The 23218-nt window shown below is 34.9% G+C and overlaps 3 protein-coding genes across 3 annotated transcripts in view; 1 reads left to right on the plus strand and 2 right to left on the minus strand.

Moving 5' to 3' along the window:
• The window catches only part of LOC140676007 (uncharacterized), a 41047-nt gene extending 37051 nt beyond the window's left edge, over positions 1–3996 (minus strand). The window contains exon 1 of the mRNA XM_072910589.1: positions 1819–3996. Coding sequence (XP_072766690.1) covers positions 1819–3009 — 1191 coding nt within the window. The 5' untranslated portion in view covers positions 3010–3996. The remainder of the gene's footprint in view (positions 1–1818) is intronic.
• Positions 3997–4862: 866 nt separating this feature from the next.
• Positions 4863–5739, plus strand: Rpb12 (DNA-directed RNA polymerases I, II, and III subunit Rpb12). Its single transcript, XM_072907418.1, has 3 exons — positions 4863–5064; positions 5407–5499; positions 5586–5739. The coding sequence occupies exons 1-3, from the start codon at positions 5007–5009 to the stop codon at positions 5606–5608; spliced, it is 174 nt and encodes a 57-aa protein (XP_072763519.1). The 5' UTR covers positions 4863–5006; the 3' UTR covers positions 5609–5739.
• Positions 5506–23218, minus strand: part of Shn (zinc finger protein schnurri) — a 30730-nt gene continuing 13017 nt past the window's right edge. The window contains 8 exon segments of the mRNA XM_072907404.1: positions 5506–10737; positions 10819–10863; positions 10865–11068; positions 11301–11487; positions 11961–14018; positions 14116–14236; positions 14898–17694; positions 18088–18593. Coding sequence (XP_072763505.1) covers positions 10198–10737; positions 10819–10863; positions 10865–11068; positions 11301–11487; positions 11961–14018; positions 14116–14236; positions 14898–17694; positions 18088–18593 — 6458 coding nt within the window. The 3' untranslated portion in view covers positions 5506–10197.

Genomic DNA, 23218 nt, shown 5'->3' on the forward strand with positions numbered 1-23218 from the left:
TACAATTGCATTAAATAGAGTGTTTCTTATCGCATTAAAAGTAATATCGCGATATGAATTTCAATTACCTTATACGATGAAATTATACAGAACAGGTAGAGTCTCATCATTGAGGAATGAACATCTGTCAAATTCTGCACACCATTGACGGACCTCGCTTATCTCTGGCCTTAACGACCCACGAAGCAATTATCCCTTGCGGCGGCTCAAAGCCAGTATGACGATAAATCAATGTCAAAGTAATGATCTTACAATCAAAACAATTACCCGACCGCGATTCGATTTCGCGTGTGCGAACTACGTGAATGCCAATTTAAAGTGGAAAGGAAATCCCGAGACTACTGGCCTATCGATTATCGCTGGTTCGTAATTAACTGTCGTGTTTCAGTTCTCGCGAGAATTACGAGCGTCTAAACGACAAGATACAGTCTAATTGGCATTCCTAATTACGGATTTAGGTGGTTGACACAATGTGTAATGCAACGGTTAATACGACCGTTGTTTCGCACAGCGTAATAAAGCAATCAGTCGTATGCAAATAATTTAACTAATAATTAATTATATGCATCGCGGTAAGAAGCACAATAGAGAAATGCATTTGTTACCGTAATTAAAATACTGCGCATTATGTAGGTAACATGATTGTTTGATTTTGAGTTTTATATTAATTGGCAAACAAAGAATTAATTTTTTACAAAAACACATTTTTTTAAAATCAGATTAATAATTGGGAGATAAATTTTTAATTTCTTCAATTAATAAAAAATGCAATATTTTTTTCATAAAATTCGTCTAATAATTTGCGTGTGCTTTGTGTGTTTGCGTACCCACATTAAATTATATCAAATTTTAAGAAAGAAATTAGCTTATTTTAGTTTTCATTTAACATTATATATTTTAATATTATATCTCATTCTAATTATTTTATTAATATGGGTATAACATTAATAGAAACAATAGAACAAACTATTAAATATAATTAACAAATTGACAGATCTTATTTTATTTAAAATATAAATTAACTTTATTACACTGTCGAGATGTGAGCGTCAGAGAAAGAATACAATCACTCCCAATAAATAAATAAAAAACAGACAATCAGAGTAATTACAATGTTTAATACGATTATAAATCCTTAAGTGTTAATGCCGAAAATGATAAACGTAATTTCCTCGATAAAATGCAGTTATTATTCATTACCTTGTACTATTATAAATTATAATTACTCAATTAAAGAGATACATATCATACGTTATATTAAAGAGATGAGCGCGTCTCATCGGATACTAGCGCGAATTATCTAGCTGTTATGAGATAAACTCAACGAACACGATTCTCGACGAAATGTAACATGCATTACTAACTTTCGCGGGTGTCGAACACCTGAGAACCCTGAGAAGTATAATGCACATAATTCTTTGAAGCTATAAACACATTTTGCATCAGTCATTGACTTTGCTGTAATTTTTCTCACAACTTCATTCTATCAAAATTCTACAAAAATTTATTTGAAAAGATCACTTTTCCGAAAGTGCATTGTAATTTTCTAATATATGCAAATGTTCGATTCTAACATGCAAATATAAAATAATATAAATACAAATTGATATTTTTTAAATTAGAATCAAATTTCTATTGATATAAGTAGACAAAAGCTAATTGTAGTAATATTCAAATATATATGTGTGTAGCGAATTGTTGCAATATTTCACACGTGTAAGCTAATTATTAAATAAATATGTCGAGTAAATTTTTTATTCATAACCAGATACTTTAATGAAAGTAACATGAGATTTAGATGTAAATTGATCGACTTACCTTCACAAAGGAGTGAAACTTGACTTTGCTCGGCGAAACAGGCGGGCTGTTCGGGGGTCTCGGTTGTGCTGGAACATGTAGCAAGTTCTGTACATCCATCAGGAACCCCTTCCTCACGTAATGCCTGCTCTTAGGACTCATTTGTATATCCTCTTCGCGTTTCGTCTTTTTCATCATCGTCGTCAAGTTCTCCTTAATGTTTTGCTTGCGTAAAATGTAACTCATCCTTCTCCCATTGGCACAAAAATCGCTCTCGCAAATCCTCCTCCAAGCCGTGGACACCATACTGACCGAACACAAATCCGGAGGCCCGAGGTAAGATAGAATTTTCGACACTAAGTTCAAATGGTTGCTCTCCTCTCCCAGAAGCGACAAGAAATCCACCTTTTCTCTTCCCGGATAATCCAAAGTAGCTCTACGATTATTTCGAAACGCTACGCACAGGCCACGGTGGCTGAAATCTAGCCTCTTCGGTTTAATTTCAGGTACCACGGCCAAGTCTGTGAGACACAGTTTACTTAATTTCTGATTCTCCGACGTGACTGATGCAGGACTGATTATAATTTGCGGTATCGCGACTTTGTGTCTTGACGGTGTCGTGACCGGCGATTTACTTTCCGTTGTATGGACTAGCTTCATTTCCACATCCTCTTGAACGGGCTCCGAGGCCACGTGCGAGGAAGGCACCGCCGGCGACGGAGGTGGTGACAAGAGTTGGAAATCCTTGGACGCGGGAGTGATGAGTACCGTAGATCTCCAGTTCCTTCTGTTCTTGATCCTGAGAATCTCGGCGTATTTATTGTCGGTGCAGCTTGGCGTGGAGTGCACCAAACTGAGACTTTGGTTGACGTTCGTGCATGACGGTTCCAGCACCGATTCTTGTTCGATAGAACTCTCGGAGATGAGGTAATTGGACTCCGAGGTGTTCAACGCGTGATTGAGCTTGGAGCGACGTCTCTGTATCTTTTCACAATGAAACGGATCTGTACGGAATCTGTGCTTCTTGGCGGACAATACCGCGCCGGAGGACGATCGTGTCCTGTAGCCGGTTACCATCGAGGTGCAACCGCTAGTATGCGGCGTCAGAATAGATAGATAACCGCTGTCGACGCTGTCGTGGGAACTGTGCTTGCTGATGTCGACGGAGACGTGCGACGTTTGGTCGATATGCATGCTCTCGACTTCCTCCATCGTGCTCCAGACGACCCCGTTTTTACCTTGAAATGAAGATTCAACGTCCCACGATGCAACTACCTCGCTTTCCGTTCGCTAACACGTGGCCGGTGCGACATATTAACAATATATTCGCGCGTTACAAATAAAATACGCAAGGTTAGTTATATTCCGAAGTCTAACCAAACACATGCAAAGGTCACTTTACTATCTGTATCAGACCATCGGTAAATAAAGATAACAGTTTCACACTTGTTTATTCACTTTATTACTTTTTAACTAGTTTATCTACCTAACTGATGACTTCTGTGTATGGCATCTGAGATATAATAGAAAAATCACACTGACAACACACTTTTTCCCGTGCTTCCCGAGATACGTATAAACACACAATTACAAGTTCTTAACGCGTTAGCATATCGATAGCCACTAAATCCCGGAAACGTAAATGTTATTTCGTCCTCGAAACGTTGCCGAGCGAAGGACCTTCCTCGGCATCAACCGCACGATTATCATATCGCGGATCGCGGCACTGATTTTCCGATTATCCGACAAATAAACTATACAGTGAAGTTCGATAAAAGCCGATTCGTCGCGCGCCGCTTGACGTTTCGATAATGTTGACACGCAACATTCATATCGCTTCGCACTCAGCTCACGTGTGCGTCGCGCGGGAAACGTACACTTCGCATCTGCCTTTCTCCCCCTTCTCCTTCTTCTCGCCCCTTCTGCCGCTCGCCAATAGCGCCGGTCATAGGCTCACGGAGAAAGATTACCCTTTATGCGTTTCGTAAATAAGAGGCCGACTTTCACCGCGACCGACTTTCACGCACGTAATTCACGACGTGTCGCGCGATTTTGTTCCCGCGAATATTTCACCGGCAAACAACGTCCTCGAACAAAGATAACTTCTTACCCTCGACTAATGTCACTATAAACATACAGGGGTAAGCAACCCGAGAAAACATGCGCACGCAGCTCTCCCTCCGAACGTCCATGCGCCACGGCGTTCTACCGATACATTGAGAGCAAAACGCTCATGTATTTCGTTCCTACATCACGCATACCCCCCACGCGTGACTAACCGACGCACCAATCGCGGGCGTCGCCTCGTCCCGCCATTCGTTGCCAAGTGGCCCTATTGGCCGGGTGTCCCGGATGCTGGAAAGGCGCGCGCGATCAGGCTTCTGTTGCCGGGGGGAGATTTTCCTGTTCGCCCTCTCGAGTTTTCGTATGACGCATGTGCGTCGCATATTGGGGTGCATTATATCCGGCGTTACAAATGCTTCTCAGTCACCAATCAGAGTACGTTGTTTTTTTTTCTAGGGAAATGCAAAAGTTTCGCGAATATTTCTACAGCAAAATTTTTTATTTTTTACCTTTTCGTCATAGGAAATAATTACATAATCGCTGCTCAAATTGATCAATTCAACAATTTGTTTGAATTTTGATACGCGTGCGATATCACTTGAATAATTGAAAATTTTAATTATTCAAATACGTATCTCACATTAATATCGTGAATATTAAAAGACAAAACTGAAAAGAAAAGAATATTAGTAAAATTTCAATTGATGTTAAATGTATTGGAATAATTGATAAAATATTCAGAGAAGCATTTTTTAATCATATGTTTAAAATATATAACAGATACAATAATATAGCAACATTTGTATTTTTAGCTTGTGAATTATTCTTTTTTTAAAATATATAACAACACAGCACAAATAAAAAATATTCCAATTATTTTATCATCATAATATTGGCACTAACGTCATCTACTGTCATTTTATAGAAAGTTTGCTATTTTACCGACAGTAGCTTTTCGAGTACAGTCGAAGAACTCAGGAGAATAACTTTATACGAATCTTGATTCTTGATACTTCTGGACGCTTCCATTAAATTCAATACTATAATTTCATACAGTGTTGTTTACAACTTATTTATGCATTTATATTACCCGATATCAGTTGAATTACAAAGAAAAAGGAGAAAAATATTACAACTGTGTTAAAATGGAATCTAGCAAATCTGAATCTACACAAAAACCGACTATGGTATATATTTGTGGAGGTAAAAGCATGTTCATCAATTATTTCTTAACCTCTTTTTCACAAAGAAAATCTTGATGTTTACCAATATTTTTATTAAATATATAATAATATATTTGTATATGTATACGTCTTTTTTATAATTAGTTTATTAAAAAATTTTATAAATTGTATCAATTGAAATTAACAAAATTGTATTTACACATTTTCTTCAAGAATTGTTTGAAATTTCTAGAACATTTTGCACCCTAATAATTATATAGAATTACATGATATTGCATCATTTAAGAGAGGATATTATATTTGTTATAATTATCTCTATTTGTTTATATTGTAATCAAGTTTAAAATTTGTTATTTTTTAGAGTGTCATCACGATAATGAGATACGTTCCAGAGATCCAATTCGATGTAGAGAATGTGGATATCGAATTATGTACAAGAAGCGCACTAAAAGACGTATCCTTTTTTATATTTTTAAAATTAATTTAATTATAATAATCTTAAATCTAAATATTGAGAATTTTCCTTAATTTAACCTTTAGTCGTTGTGTTTGATGCACGATAAGCACACAAGTCATGAACAATAAATGTACAATGAAGTTCATTTCATGAATTTATAAGTTCTTAAAATATTTATTATAAGTTATATATAGAGGGTTCCTTAATTTTGAATAAACAGTAGAGTTTTTGTGGAAATTAACTTTTTATTCCTGTCCCACATTGCCTCTGTTCTTAGAGTTGTACTTTCAGTTTTGCAAAATCACTGTATAAAACCATATTCATATTATGAACTTTTTTCTATATAATTTGCATTACAATCTCTGGACCAATAAAGAGTAATATCATTACTTGATCAAATCTGTGTGTTTATGTTATCAATTCAGAATGCATAATATATAAAACACTCTTTCAGCAATGTTTTTTCTTTTATTTACAATAAATAAAAATTATATATTCTCATCAATAGTTTAACAGAATTCACAGAATCAGAAAGAAAAGTAACGATGACACTGACAAAACTCGTTGGCATTCATAAAATCCATTTGCTATCATTCTCAAGTATACACTTATAAAATTATCATTCCGGTCCCATTGTCTGATATTGATGGGCCAAAAAGCCCAATGCAGTTGGATTCAATTAAAAGTTTTCATGATAAAGTTGCTCAAACCACAGGTGATTTGTTGAAACAGTCGTAACTCATAGAAGTATACAACATTTTATAGAGCATAAAGATGAATTACTCTCTTTTCACATCCTCTTTCTCTCTCTCTCTCTGTCTCTCACACATACACACACACACACACTCTCTCTCTCTCTCTCACACTCTTTTGCGTGCGCGGAAGAACATTTATAAAATCTTAAAGATCTATAATACATATAAAATACTATATTGCCAGGTATTTGTGTCATCGTTTACACAATGCGTATGTATATAAAATTTAAATCATTTAAATTACCACAAAAATATGGAAATGGGAGAGGGGATTAGAGGCGAGCAAAAAGTTTCTTCGGAAACACCTCGTGAAATCGAGTGTCGAACGCCAATTCGTCTGCATAAAAAACATAAACCGTTATAAAACCATCTAGAAGCTGTACAAGCTTTTCCGCGACTATTCTTTTCTGTCCATTATTCTCAAAATCTAATACTGAGTCTGAAGGAAGCCAAGCCAACTTTTTTCGTGTAAACTGTAGATGAGAGCGTATATACACACTCTCAATAATAAATATATTCCGTTTTTTTATATACTTGTACTTACTTTAGGATATTAGTTTATAATATGGTTCTTTTAGTACTTATCGCAAATATAGGCTCTATTTAGTCGAATTTTAATATGGCAAAAAAAATTTCTATGTACCGTCTTAATGAATAAATTATATCAGATGATTTAATCCTAGACAACACATAATATTTACAAAATACATAAGAAATATTTATAATTATTTAAATATTTTATAAATATTTTTATAATCTTAGATTGAACAAATCATAAAGATTTATCATAAATATCTCGGCAAATATTTGAGAGATACAAAATATTGTTATAAATATTTTTTTTGTTTACCATAAATATATAAAATATTTAATCTATTTTTTAATATATCGAATATAATTTTTTCTCTTAATGTATAAAAATGTGTATAAAATATTTATATATTTTAAAAAAGTAAATAGTAAAAATATTATGAATATTTATAAATATTATGTTTTGTCTAGGATATATATGCAAAGGAAGACATTAGAATATAAAAAATACATTAAACGCATGTTCGTGAATTATACGGCTGAATGTTTTCCAAAATATTGACGAAAATAACAATTAGAATAGCGTATCGATCGTTCAAACCAAGAAAGTAACAAATTTTCCTTTTCAAAAGATATTTAAGATTTAAAATATATATCATTTCTGATAAATATATTTTTTCTTTTTTTATTTAATTTTCATATATATCTCTAGTTTATAATTAAAATTATTCTTCCGTTGGCTTCTTGAATTGGATGACCGATGTATTATATAATCAAGAAAATCTCAATCATTACTTATTATGAGATATTTTCGAAATCCGCTATTTAGAAATATACATTGATCGCTCTGTCACTTGTGAACTATGATTAAAATATAAAAAGCTTATAAAAAAAAATTAATTGAAATATATAAAAATTATAATCAATATTCTTTCCTATATATTTCAAAATCATCATATTGTGATGATATATATATATCATACTTTGCGATTTAGACAACGTAAATCAAATAGAATCACTTATCTTGAAACCATATATGACATTACGTAAAAAAAAGTTATTATAACAAAATTTCGAGATCTGTAAAAATCTTTTAACAATTTTTAAGTTAAACAATTAACATGATATTATTTCATTTCACAGATATTGTTATGTAATATTTTTCGTTCAGTTTAACGTTGTAGAATTTGAATCGCGACAATGTTCAGAGTGCATACGTGTCGCGGGTCGCGGTCGCGCTTTTCGCGGGTGCAAGTGAATTTTCGGATCGTAAATGAATTTTCCGTGATTTTCTGCATAGTTTTGTGCTTTTTTTGTGACCGTAAAGTTTCACGGGTGTGACTTTGAACGAAAATCGTAATCACGCACATGTGTTTAAAGACAGGATTCGATTTTCCCGTTTGGAGAAGAATCTCGCCTCGTATAAACAGAGACGCTTAAACTGTAAGTCCATTATCCAAGTAAATCTAACTTGTACTGTACGATAATCGATTTGATCAAATGATAAAACGCATAGCCATCCATTGTCTCGGTTAATATCGAGAGATCAGTGGATATGATATGTATACATTTGAAGATACCTGATATTTTTCTATGAACGACTACGTTTTGAAAATATATTAAAAATATGAATCTATAATTTGGCAAAAGTACATTTTTTCAAAATCACATATAAGCATACATGCAAATAGTCAAGGAAGACGTATATTACACGTATTTTGCAAAATATCGCATCATTCCGCATGGAAAAATCGTATAATCATTTATATTGAAAGTCAACTTTAATGTATCATATGTTTTCTCTGATCTCTTCAAACGCAAATTTGTTGGCTTGGCATTTTGGGTACATAGAACACATGTACATCTTGGAAGCTCGTATGTAGTTTTGCAGTTGGAGTCGACAGAATTATATAGATAATAGATATACATCCAAAATGCTATGTTAGACTATGCTACATTGATATCGTCGGTGACAATCATTCATTGTCAGACTGGACCTCATTGTATACAATTGTGCAGTCATTCCATATATCCGTATCTCTATTATCTTAGCTCAAGCACATCTAGGTACGAATTGTGATAAACAGTGTCTGATTATGCGGTATAGGAAAGACATTTTCGTGCTTGAGTGAGATATAACTGCATATAGCATTATAGAGAGATAGATAGTTAATTATAAAATACGGTAGCTGTTGCTCATGGAAGGTATCTGGCTTTTTAAATATCTTAAGCAGAATCAGCAAATCGGTCCCTCAGAGCACAACGAGTAAGATCAATTAAAATTTAAATTTTAATATAAGATGTAAAATATAGAGATAACTAAACATCTAGTTTTTGATAAAATCAAAGTAGATATACTCATCACATCCTATTTACTTGTAAGAAAATCTTTCAAGACATGAAAACAAAAAAATTTGCCGCATTTAATAAAAGCGCTTATAAATTTATAAGTAATCTGAGCAACCGATACAATTTCTGATTTCTGATTTTTCTTAAAACTATAATAGAGACTAACATGATTCCTTACATTATATTATACATAAATATATACAAACACATTCCTCTTATATCAACAATAACTCTCATAGTTGTTCATACTAATATACAAATATATATAATATATAGTATATATGTATATAAGCTTCATATCAATTTAAAGTGTAATATTAGAATACTCTTCAACATGTTGAAAGCAACATTTGCACTTTAAATACAGAATCACATGCTAGTTCATTGCACGTCATGCTCGCTACAAGAGATACTGTTGTGTATAAATATTATAATTATTATCATGTACTCGAGCTACGGTTTTTTTTCTTTTTACTTATGCGTTATATCATGCCGGTTTTTTTGAGGAAGAGCGAAAAGATTCTTACAAGAGAACTGTACAAGCGATTATATCGCGTTAGAGCTGTTTGCAATACAGGCAATTATAAGTGAACCGATACCTGTAGTAGAAGAAAGATGATGGAGACAGTACGTCTTAATTTATGTTATTACACATATAATATTTACGCGATATCTTTACGATGTCCATGTCTTTTACATTTCTCTGATAAATTTTGTAAAATCCTCAGAAATTTGCGAAATACTCCGGCAACATAAAATTGCAAATTTATATTAAACGCAATTCTTTAAATACAAACAATGCGATTCATCTATCCCTTTGCAAGCGTTCAACATGCATTAATACGTTAACTTTGAAAAAATGTTTCTCCCCAAACATAAAATATTATACCATTTAAAATATTGTTTTAGGACGTCTGGCACGAGACTTTTCTCTCTGTAAGATATCTGTGATGTGTTTTGTATAGGACATTATATTATACCTTAAAACCAAATTTTCGAAGTGTGTAACATTGTAGACACCATTCAAACAAATTCTTTAGCATACTATATCGTTTTGGCACTATATATCTTCCTTTACTGCAGATTCTTCTACAATTCTTTTCTGAGTATTTTCTTTTTCCCTATTACATTTACCCGCACTCCTATCTCCGTGGATATTTGTACTAGAATCTGTTTCAATATTATGTTCAACAAAACGGTGTACCTGTAACTCATTTATGGTACGCATAGATACAGAGCAAACTTGGCACTTGTATGATTGTAAATTGTCTTCTGCCCTCGTGTCTTCCATCGAAACAATGGCCGGGATTGTTCGTTGCTCTTTAATAGCGTAATCACGCCTCTGCTGATTGAACTGAGGACTGCGTAGACGAGCATCATTAATGGCTTTCGGTTCTTCGGTAATGATTGGCACATGATATGATCGGGAAACGTCCGCGTCCGATGCTTTTACATATTGTGCGTGAAGTGCGTGTTGCGGTATAGGTTCACCTTCATCCGACGAAGTCTCGCCACCGCTCACAACCGGCCCGGGCATAGTTTCCGAATCCCATTGCGCGATTTTAGCAGGATCCTTCCCGCATAATCTCTGAGCCAATATCTATCAAGAAAAACACGTTTTTTTAAATTGATATTTTCTTTGTTAGATTTAAGAAATGCGCGTAGTTTGTTTTGTACGAACCTGCAGACTATTAAGACTATTATCACAGTCTGTCGTGTCGATGTCAATTCAAGTTAACACCGGATCTTTCCATTTCTGCAAATGTTCCAAATGGTAATTTGCCCAAGCATTCTAACTTCATAATGTGCATCTTGCTACGAAGATGCTTGGCTAAATGTCCGTGTATTCTGAATGCTATCTTACAGTCTGTACATTTGAAAGGCCTGGGATTGCTGCTAGTCGCTGCACCAAATGTGGAAGTCATACTGACCTATAATGAAATATTTATTGTATATATATATATATATATATATATATTTATAGTATATATATATATATATATATATATATATATATATATATATATATATATACACACACACACACACACACACATATCCACATGAGTAATATTATATAATTTTTAGCCTTAAATTATATATATATAATTTAAGGCTAAAAATTATATAATATTACTCATGTGAAAATAAATTTTGTCTTACCTTATTATGATGAGAAACGGATCTCTCGTGTTTTGTTAAATGGCCTTTAGTCCGAAAGGAAACTGCACAACTTTCGCATCTAAATGGCCGCTCAAAATAATGAATATTGATATGCAACCGTAACTGACTAGGCCTATTGAACACCTTGTTACAAATTCCACATATACTCCTACCATCCTCTGTCAAACTGTAATTACATAAAATCTATATATAATATATCTCAGTTTTTATAATCAAAATTGTTTTGATAAATGTAGCTTAGATTAAGCATGTAGATCTAAAAATTACGAGTCAGAAAATTTAATTGTCAATTAATCATATAAATAAAAGGTTTTTGATGAAAGATTTAATTTTATAAGTCGAGGACACGACTCGAATTTACATTTGTGTATACGGATATTTACATAAAAAGTTATTATATGTATATAATATTTCTATGTATTGTATGCATATGCACATACATATTGAAAATTTTTATATTTTTTTTTAACAAAAGTAAAAATTACATTTTATTAATTTTTTTAATTTTTGTATTGTCGTACTTTTTCTTTCTCGATCTATTTTTAATAAATAATAATGTAATATATTTAATATATCATATATATATATATATATTATGCATCGAATTAGCATTAATAAAATAATAAACATTTCATTTACCTAACATAGTTAGGCGGTGGCCCACTCGATGGTTGTAAAAATTCTGCTTGTGGTTTCGGATTTCCTGTATTCGGTGACGGCGATCGAAAATCTGGGCCGCCGACGACTATCTTCCTGGCTACTGCTCGCTTCATATTATCTGCTGTATTTTGTTTAACGGTATCAACGGTCTGTTTTGCATCGTAGTAGATGGTTTGAGAGAATTGTACTTCCTGCGGCGATGTATTTCTTGCGTCGACGTTTTGCGACTTAGGCAGTTCGTGCGACTGCATCATCTCGAAGTTGGCACGAGGATCTTGAGGCTGCGCTCTATATTCCAAAAGAGCTCTCATCTCACTGCTCGGCGGCCTATTATCTGAATTTGTTTGTCTTATTTCTATGTTTGTCGACGGCATAAGCTCCTGGATAACTTGCATTTCGTGAGCGAATGATGGCTTGTATTCACGACTAGGTGATCGTATCTCTTGACCACGCATTTTGTATTCCTGCTGACTTGGTAGCCTTAGCTCGTGATTTTGCGTTCTATATTCTTGACCAGGCGTTCTGATCTCTCTACTGGGCGGTCTTAGATCGAGATTTCGTGGACTTTGCATTCGACTATCGTTAGTCGTGAGTCTCATCTCATTTACAGGCCTTACTTCCTGATTGACAGTATGACATTCTCTAGACCTTTCTACCTCACTCATCATTTTCATCGCGTTGAACATAGAACTTCTGTCAATCTCGTTGTTCGTGTGTTGCATCAACGGTGGTCGATTATCCATATTCAAAGATTTCGGTGAATGAGAGTCGATACTAGGCGTGCTACGGATAGATGCAGTAGAACAATTCGATCTTTCCATTGAGCTATTCGTCTTGGTCATAGATAGACTATATTCGATATTCGGTCTTGCACCAGTGGGACCGTTAGTTAGACCAAGCTCAAAATTTTCACGATCAGAAATCAGGCGATTAGATTGTTCTTTATCCTTGTGAACAGTCTCGTAGTCGAACATTCGTCTCTCCACTGCCATATTATTTAAATAAATTTTCTCTCTAATTTCCATCTTAATGTCGTCACTAGTATGTTTTGTCGTATGCTTAATTCTATCTTCCATAACAATATGCATTTTACTTGGATCGGTGTATGTCACTGACAGAATACCGTTGGAATCCATGTGTCTGGTTCTATTGAAGTCTTGATGCCGCGGATAAATATCTCTTTCTTGTATTTGTTTGTTGTCCAACTTAGTACTTCCTACACGATACTGCTGCTTCATTTTGCTGTCCATCATGTGTCTTTCTGTAAGATACGCCTGTAACATTTGACCTTCCGCGTTTGGTTTCCATTCTCCTTGTATAGGCAACCGCTCCATTGTCTGGACTATTGTCTGCAATAAGACTGGTTCTGAAACGGGAGTCAATATGTCCGCTGGTTTAGATTTTTGAGAGATTGGCGAGAGCAACAATTGAGACGTCTGCTTCGTCGTGAGATCCATGGGCTGCGAAAGCTGTTGATGGCGTGACTCTGTAACATCAGTAATCTCCTCGATCTCCAAGTCAGAATCATCTTTTTTCGATGATTGTATGACGCTGATTCTCGTCTCTTCTACATCGCGGTTCGATGGAAAATAGTAACGGTGCGATAATTCATTTTGTATTAGAGCCGTTTCTTGCGTGGTGATACTTTGGCTGCTCACAATCAATGTATTCGTTGCAGTGGATACAATATCCACCGTAGAGGTCGTTGGTAAGGTTAGCGCATATGGATATGTCGTAGGTCTGCCTGGCAACAAACCCGGCAATCTGTTCCTCGCATTATGCGAAAGACTCAGTAGACTTTGCGCGGCTTCTTGCTCCTCGCTACCAGATTCTTCGCTCTCTTCGCCATCACTATCTTCTTCCTCTTCTGAGGATTCTTCCGTATTACCGCCACCGGCCGCTAATCGCGCAATGGCCTCCTTGTCAATATTCTCATCACAGACGGTTGTGGGAACCGGTACCACTCCAAATTCCACGCACTTTTTATAATGAGCCTTGGATTTCATATGCTTCGTAAGGTTACCTTTCGTCTTGAAACTATCACATAAATAGTTAAAATTACGTGATAAACACTAAAGAAATTAACAGAAATTATATGGTATTTTTGTCATATGAAAAAATCTAAAGAGCTTACCTAAATGTACAGTGTTTACAGGTGTATGGTCTAACATCTGTATGTGTTCTGATATGTTTTTTTAACATAGACGGTTTCTTACAACGAATACCACATTCTTCGCAAACATAGCGTCCTCGACCTTTCATAAAATACATAGAGATAATTAAAGTTTTTTATGTCTCAAATTACATGTATGTTTCAAAAATCTTATTAACGAAAATTAATATAAAATTATAGATTAAATTATAAATTAAAATTAAATTATAGCTTATTACAAAATTAAATTAAATTAATAAAAAAAAGAGAAAGAAATAAAATGTCATCATACAAAGCAATGAAAGGCTGTATCTAATGAAAACATAAACAAGGGAAAATAATAACCGAGCGCGATACAGTACAATTAAAAGAGTACAAATAAAAACAAAAAAATTAATCTTTTTAAATTTCTATTTAATTGTTAAACATTTTAGTTCCGTTTCGGATTATCCTTAGTAAATAACATTATAATATTATATTTATATATTAATATTATACAACAAAATAATATTACTATTTATACAAAATAATATTAATATTTACTGAGCATAATCCGAAAGAAACTGAAATATTTAATAATTAAATAGAAATTCAGCAGATTAATTTTTTGTTTTTATTTGTGCTATCGTATTAATTATTTAGCTATTAGTTGTCCTTGTTTAAAATTATTACATATTACGCATGATCTTAAAACATTGTTAAAAAAATTTTTTGCAAATTTTGTTTTATTTTCAATAAAATAACACAATTTAAACGTTACTCACCTCTTCCACGTACATAAGTATAATCCTCATTACTCTCGAAACCTCCGTCAAATATTTTTATTCTCTTCGCTTTTTCCTGCATATCACTTTCCAATCCGCTGTCTGAACTGGTGGGAGTAGTTGGTCTTTGCGAGGAATGAGTCAAAATATCTTCTTGCTTCTTCCACGCGATCGTGTAATTAAGAGGCCTGTGCCGAGAATCGTAATGCGCCATGTCAACTTCTAGCGGCGCTTCCTTACTTTTCCAGTTAGAATACATCGATAGACCATGCTGCTGCGTAACGTACATCGGCTGTGGTCGATTTAGAGTGCAATAGAACACTCTGGTGGAACACTTTAATCCTAGATATGTGTAGGCGTGTCCGTTCAAATACAATTGTCCGTATGACTTTTTCGGTCGAGGTGTTTCCGGGCTGATGAGAGGAAGCGTGTTCGCTGTAGGCGTAATTCCGTGATGTTTCTTCGGCGTGAAAGTGCCGGGTTTTAGTGGTAAAGACGTAGGTCTCAAAAACTTGTTAACGTTAGTCGCTTCCTTAGCGATATCGCCACCGCTCTTTGGCGATTTGGCTTCGGGTTGTTTGTCTTTAACAACTAACTCTGTGGAAGTTTTTGTTGGCACTTCTGTTTTGGAAGAATCTAAGTTTACAAGTATCACCGACGGTGCGTTGTCGGCTTTTATTTTGGCCCCGTTGAACATGTAATTATCCACGTTGGACCATCCACGTACATCTGAAGGGATGCTATTCTTTAATCGACCATTCTCGTGAGATGGTAGCTCGTACTTAGAGATTGCGATGTGCGGCGTCTCTACCGGTGCTACTCTGCCGGCATCTATCTCGTTGACGCCCCAATTGGAAAGCTTCTTCTGGTTTTCCAAAAGAACCTTATTCGTGTATTTTAACTTACTGTAAGAACTCGAAATCGCAGAGTTTGCACCGTTCGGATAACTAAAAGCCTTGTCTAGCTTCGGACTCTTATCATACGCGAACTCCCTCCTTTCTCGCGGACTCTCTATACCTTTGTATTTCACATTATTCTTGATATGACGATCTAGCTCCGGTTTATTAATAGACATCGTCATTAGTCTCACGCGATGCTTATCCGTCGAGGTCTCAACCTTGACACTAGGAACTTTAGGACTGGTCAAGCCGCTCTTCAGACAGTCGACGCTGGGAGTTTTAAAACTAATCTTTGCCGACTCTTTCGCCGGACTGGCTAGGTCCAGAGGCTGGTCCAATACGGAAGAACCGTGTCCAGGTAATGAATCGGGTATGCTGGACTGTACTGTACTAGGTTGCATCCTCATAGAATTGGCCAGGTCCAGCGGCTGATGTACCATGTGCAAGCCCGGTAAACCTGGTATCACCTTGTATTCGGCTTCGCCGGCCGTTATATTTGGAGATATGTCTATGGTCGGCGTACCGGTCAGAGTGTGCGGTCCGGGAATGCCAGGTACATAACGTATCACTTTGTCGCCGTGGAGAATGCTCGTGATGCCTGTTTGCGGCAAAGTCAACGGGTTGTAGGCAGTGATACTCGTCAATGGATTCAGTTGCGGCTCCAAGTAGTTGTAAGACATGGTAGGCGCTATATTTGGAGTTGATATGTTCGGTATGATGGATGATGCAATCTTCGACGTATTAGACAGGGATATGGAAGGATTGGGTGTACTGGCCGGTATGCTTAACGACTTATGCAGCATGGTACCACCGGAATGAAGTCCCGACCTCACCACTATTGACGCCGTCTCCGAGGTCACGCAGTTAGAATCAATTATGTGATCGTTCGTAGGTGAATTGGTCTGTCGCGGCTCGATCCGCATCGTTTTCGTTTCGCCCGTGTTGTCGAGGATTTTCACCTCGCCGCCGAACATCTGTAGTGAATTCGGACGTGGGTATTTACTAAGTTCCTCCAGCGACCTCAAGCTGGTTGGCACAGATTCCATTCTCTGCTTCTTGATAGGTGGAACATACGCGTCGACCAGTCTAGTAGTACCCAGTAAAGGACCCGGTGATGGTAAAGGCTGTAAAATGCCGTAGTAATCGGAAGACTTAGAGTCAAAGTCAGAGTCTCGTTTCTCCAGCTCTTGATAGTTCGTTCCTCTTCGGGGACTACCCTTACAGTAGTACTTACGATGAGCCTCTAGGTTATCTATGCTAGTGTAAGGAATATGGCAAGTAGGACAGACGAAATTTTCCAAGGTAATCTCCGGTATTGATCCATTCGTAAAATCACGAGTTTTCAGGAGGAGATCTTTGATGATCGAACTTTCGGAATTGTGTGCGCCTTCTTTCGCTTCCTGAGCGCAGCTGTCACTGTAGCAACGCTTTCTGCTACTCAAGGTTTCCTCTGTGGAAGACAAGTTCAACGGTTGTTGCTCGTATGATTGTTTCGTCTCCACCAGACTCTGCTGGCGCTGCATTAGTTTAAGCAAACGTGGATCTACTGCATCGACAATCGCCTGATTATCTGTGATGATCTTGTCGATATGCTCTTGCAATTGTTCCGCGTTCGGCTTCACGGAATTGGAAGCGGAAGTAGTCATGGAGGAGAAGGAGGAAGAACTACTGGAAGAACTGGGCGATAAGGAAGACGTTTCCGTATCACTATTGACGCACTGTAAGGCCGTTCGAGCTTGAAACTTCGGCTTGTATATCTTGCCAGTTTTCACAATCTTAACTGCGGCGGTGGATACTGTTGTCATCGTCGTCGTGGGCGTCGAAACGGGAGGTGGAGGTGGTGTACCAGTGCCATTACTGGCGCTGTCCGATAGGCTTATATCGGAATCCTCAGACATCTGTAAAAAAATATAAATTGGAAAATGTTGTGATGCTTAGCGTTAAATATATAATAATATTAAATTACTTGGTGAATTCTCAGTTGTTATTACAAATTGCAAATTGCAAAAATGCTACATTGAAAATTGAATTTTGTATTTCTAACAATAACTCTTATATTTTAGAAAATCAAGATTTTAATAAAATGTTAGATAGAATTATTTAAACCAAGTTACATCAAAAGTAAGAGAAACCTTCTATTCGATTAATAATTAATAACTAATTTTGCGTCGATCAGTATAATATTACCAGTAAAAGACTCGGAATTAATAACTAATTTTTATTAAAAATCTATATCTTGAAACTATATCTTAAAATTATTTTTAATGAATTTATAATGACTTATCAACTACCTTGTCACCCTTTTCCATTTTGTGCGCGTGAGAGCGTGACCTGCAGTGCTTGTACAGATTCGATTTAGTCTTGAAAGCAAATCCGCAAGGCTTGCATGGATACGGTCGCTCGTTCGTATGGGCCCTGATGTGTTTCTGAAGAACACTCGGCTTGGCGCACGTCAGCTTGCAGTAAGGGCAGGTATGACCGCTCTTCCGAGACTCGGCTGCGGGTTCGGTCCCCTCAGGTTCCGGCGAAACCTCGAGTTTTTGGCCGGATTCTTTCTGTGACTCCTTACCATCCTTGTCGACGTCCTTTCGCTTGGGCGTCTCGGTAGGCGCGATGTTGTTCGCCGTGGTCTCCTTCCTAGACTCGACGACCTTCGGCGCAATTTCGGTCGTCGCCATCTTCTTGAACTTCTTGTGTAGGTACTTTGGCTCGCCATCGTTGTTATTGTTATTATTGTTGTTGTTGTTATTGTTGTTGTTGGTCAGCTGTGGGTCTGTCATCGCCACAGTGTGGGTCTCTGCAAAGAGCACGGCACATTTAATCACTTCTGACTATTGGAGTTGGGGGAAAAAAAGGAAGAGAAGGTGAGATCTCATCATGCACGGCAATCGGATGGCAAACTTTCAGGTGATTCAGAGAACGAACGTCGTCGTGCACGATGTCAAGGAGGGGAAAATGATTCACAAAGAATTCTCGATACTCTCAGCACGAATCGGCGAAAAATTCTTCAAAGCAAACGTGCGCAACATCGATTAAGCGATTTTAATTGCTGATTATCTGCACCACATCAAAATGCTGCGATTGTTGATGTGGGAAAATGCGCAAAACCCCCAAAGTAACGGACGTTGAATCGATTACTTTTATTACGTGAGAAGATTTTTTTATTACGTAAATCACTAATGACGCATCAGATTTACGAGGATGACAGGTTCGCTGGTTTGAATAATATCTGTCGTTACCGCACGTGGCAACGATTGCACATAAAGTGCTCGAGATCGCATGAGTAAAATATCGTAATACTGGAAAATTTTTGTATAAAGTTGCTACGAGGTTTCCATAAATATATAGACGTTAATGCACTCTTGATGTCATGTGTGGGATAGGAAAATACTGATTCTCGTTTAGTAGGCGTTATATTATGTTCCATCGATGACATGACGTTTAAAAAATGACTTGTTACGAATAATTGCGTTGAGAAAGAAGTCGCAGTTAAGTCATCAAATATTATGTTAAAATTGTATTAAAAATTCAATTTTTAGATGTTACTCAAAATATTTATAATTTACATTATATAATTGTATGTACACAAGATAATGAAACGAAAAATAATTCGAAATTAATACGTGGTTTAATCAGTGATTAAGAGAAAACATGTGTATGTGCATTGCAATATTAATTACCATTTCTCGTAAATTCAACACTATCAAACGTAACAAAAATAAAACACATCTCAAATATATTTAAGTTAATATCATTCTATTTTCATTCATCCAGATACGTACAATAATGCATTCGCATCAATTAATTTTATCATACAAGGTTGAGATTAAAATATAAATTTTTTTATTAAATCATTAATTGATAAAAAAATAAAAATATAACGAATATTTAAACAATTTAATTCATTAATGATATATTCTGTACAAAAGAGAAAAATAACTGGCTAATATTTCCCGCACTTCACTTGTGCGATCGGGAAAACACTCACGTAGTGTGAATAATCGCTAATAATAATCTGTCAATAGATATTTCTCCGCAGCAAAGAAATAATAGAGTCGTGTTTAAAACGAGAATGAAACATAATACATAGGAAACATATCGGTGACCACATAAGAATTCTGCAAATATATAATTCATTTAGGAAACTATTACGCATCTTGCGGTGCGTCGATTCTACTAAATTTCACTTTAATGACATAATGCTTTCCAATACGCGTTATTTTACACATCCTCTGTAACATTAATTTGATTCTCTTAGTATTTAAGATATTTATAAAGATGCATAAGCTTTCTATTATATTCAGCATCTATTAAACAAACATAATATTTATATTACATACATATAATAATTTTGAGACGTTAGTAAATTATTGAATTGTGCATATAAATAGTTTTTGTAATTCTATTAAAAATCGAACATATATAGATTATATAATATAGATTATATACATTGCATAGACTAATTAAAAATGAATTTTACATATAAATTCATATTAACTTTACATTATTAATATAAATATTAATATCTCGTTATTTTAATCGTATTCGATGTAGGTCTGAGTGAGGATTGCTTTAAACACAATTATCTGCGTATTCAATATTCAAGACGAGACAGATCATCCTCGCAGAATTATGCGATAATATAACATCACGAAAGCGGAAGTGAAGGAGCGAGTTCAATAGTTCAGATCCATTTACGTATAAGCATAAGATTTTTTTTACTCCCATATTTTTATTTATAAACGACCAAGACCTTTCGTGTTTGCTCACCGTCGCGGTTTATCAACAATAAATTACTTATTATGGAATTAGTTAGAATTGTAATTCCTCGACATTCTTGCCTCTCTTTTTCTTAATGCTATCAACCTATATAGGTCGATTAATCATGTAATTACCGACCGCGTCATCGGATGCAGCTGACGCCAATTCCTTCAACTCGAATTACAATTCAAATTTGATGCGCTTATTAAACTTATGTTATCAGTATGCACCGCAGTTGTATAAAGATGTTTTGAGATTAATCCATATCTTTTATATGAAAGATTCAAGTTACGTAATTATACAAAATTGTGAAAATTATTTTTAATTTAATACTCGTTTTAGTTTGCAGTTAAATACTATTTTCACAAAAAATTAATATTAATATTTTTTCTTCTGCTGTGCATATATAATAAATTCTCTCTTTTTATAATTAAAAAATCTGTATATCCTTTTTGGTTATTGTTAAAAACTTTTTACGGTATATTGTGTCATTCTACAACGTATAAATTATTATAGAGCAGAGCACGTATGTTTTAAATTTTTTATTGAGTTCAGTATCGAGATGTAAGCATTTTAGTTAAAATTCACAATCTGCAATCCTACAAATTTGATTATTATTGTCTCTGAAATATATTGCGGTATTTTTAATAGAGCAAATTTTAATAAATAAATGTTATTCACATATTGAGTTTTTAATGCTATTTAAAAAAAAATAAAATATTTAATCCATAAATATTTAATATTTACACAAATAAAAACAACTGAAAACGAATTAAATATTATAATAAATAGTTTAACATGAAGAATTTAACTTTACTTATTGTATCGATATTATACTTCAATAAAATTTATTACATTCCTCTTTAAACTTAACTTTGCTTAGATTTAATTATAAAAAAAAAATTCATTTCGTTCTGTTTAATCGTTCTAATTTTTGCATTTTTTTTCGATTGAGATAAGTTTAGATTGGAAGCTTTAAGAAAATATAAATAATTCTATATCCACTCTGTTTTTTCGTATAATTTTTCATCGTGCTTTTCGTTAAAGAATGCACGTCGCCAATCGGACGTCCACGTAGTTCCCGCATATATTTTTATAGCTAGCAGAAATCGCTGGTCTGTTCTCGGACGCCACTTTCGCGGCACCGTTCGCTGAAGTGCCCCGATAATTTTGGACCGCGCTATTTATATGCGCAAATGGAGAGAAGAGAGAGAAAAAGAATGAGAGGTAGAAAAAGACAAAAAAAGAAGGAGCTGGTGTGCCAACCTGGTTCGTCTACGGAGGTATTCCTCCTCGCGCAGAGTTACCATCCAAACGACGAGACTTACGTCGACGGTCCATTTGGCAGCGGTTTCCTTCGTCGGAGGAGAAACTATCATGAAAGTTTTGACTCTCGTAAATACGCCTAATGTACAGCGCGATATATTATAATTTATGCGACGTTGCAAACCACATATTGCATACAATAAGCGGAATTCTCTCTCTCTCTCCAAATATAATTACATTTTCTTCTAATAAATGAAAATTAAAATTTATGAATTACATATTATTAATTGCGGTTTTAAAAATTGAAATTTGAAACGTAATTTGCAATTAAAGATAAAATTATTAATTTTTATTAATATCAATAATTCTAAATGAATTTCTAAATTATTAATGATTTATTATAATCCTGTGTGTATTTTCATTAGATTTCTTCAAGAATATTATTTATATTCAGTCTAAATCACTTCTGATTATATCACGAGTAGTCAAGCTGAATCGTTAATTTGCTTTAAAGTTTATGCGATGTTATTGAGCACGATGACGTTTCGCGAATGAAAAAAAGATCATTTATTTATTAAGTGAACACGCACTGTTGAAAAGATACACGCGGCGTTCAACACATATGAGATATGCAAACTTCATTAGGCTCGCTGTTCTGTTGGCGGCGAATCCGGTAGAAATGAATGAAACGACAATGCCGTGCTATTCGTTGTCCGTGTCCATTCTTATTCACTCGGTTCTATATTCCACGAACGCACTATCGCAACGCGGTATCTACGCGGGTACTATCGCAGGATGTTTTATGCGTTACAGACCGACCTAAAAGTTCATGCGCGAGGAAACTGAATCATCGACAATCAACCGTGACTCTTTCGCGCAATCGTAAATTTACATAAAGTGTCTGTGTATTTATAAGCATACGCACACAGAACACATACACATTTGGATTATGGACGATGGAAATTTCGATACATATATTTTTATACATACATACACATTGTGTGTAACAACGATACATACTATACATATGTATCAATATTCAACATAAAAGATTTTTTGTTCATATTTTGCAGTAATTGTATTATTAATTTGCAATTTATAAGATATTGAAATTACAAAACTTTTTCAGATTAAATACATAATAATATAATCTTACTTTGTAATTTTTTATTATTTTATTAAAATTTGATATTTATTTGATTTGATTTTATATCTTATTATCTCTTATTTGATATAATATTATTTTATTATAATTTGATATATATTATCGATTGACATAATTTGTAATTTGTAAATCTTGCTTTGTAAATTTCAAACAGATATTATTTTAAAATATAAAAATCTGTGATTTATCAAGTCTTTACATAACAATTAATGCTAATTTTTTTAACTTTA

The sequence above is a fragment of the Anoplolepis gracilipes genome, chromosome 2, assembly GCF_047496725.1.
Source record: "Anoplolepis gracilipes chromosome 2, ASM4749672v1, whole genome shotgun sequence".
NCBI lineage: Eukaryota > Metazoa > Arthropoda > Insecta > Hymenoptera > Formicidae > Anoplolepis > Anoplolepis gracilipes.

Coding starts and splice junctions, on each gene's coding strand:
- Rpb12 (XM_072907418.1), top strand. CDS start 5,007: ATGGAATCTAGCAAATCTGAATCTACACAAAAACCGACTATGGTATAT. Junction 5,065..5,406: donor TATGGTATATATTTGTGGAG/GTAAAAGCATGT, acceptor GTTATTTTTTAG/AGTGTCATCACGATAATGAG. Junction 5,500..5,585: donor CAAGAAGCGCACTAAAAGAC/GTATCCTTTTTT, acceptor TTTAACCTTTAG/TCGTTGTGTTTGATGCACGA.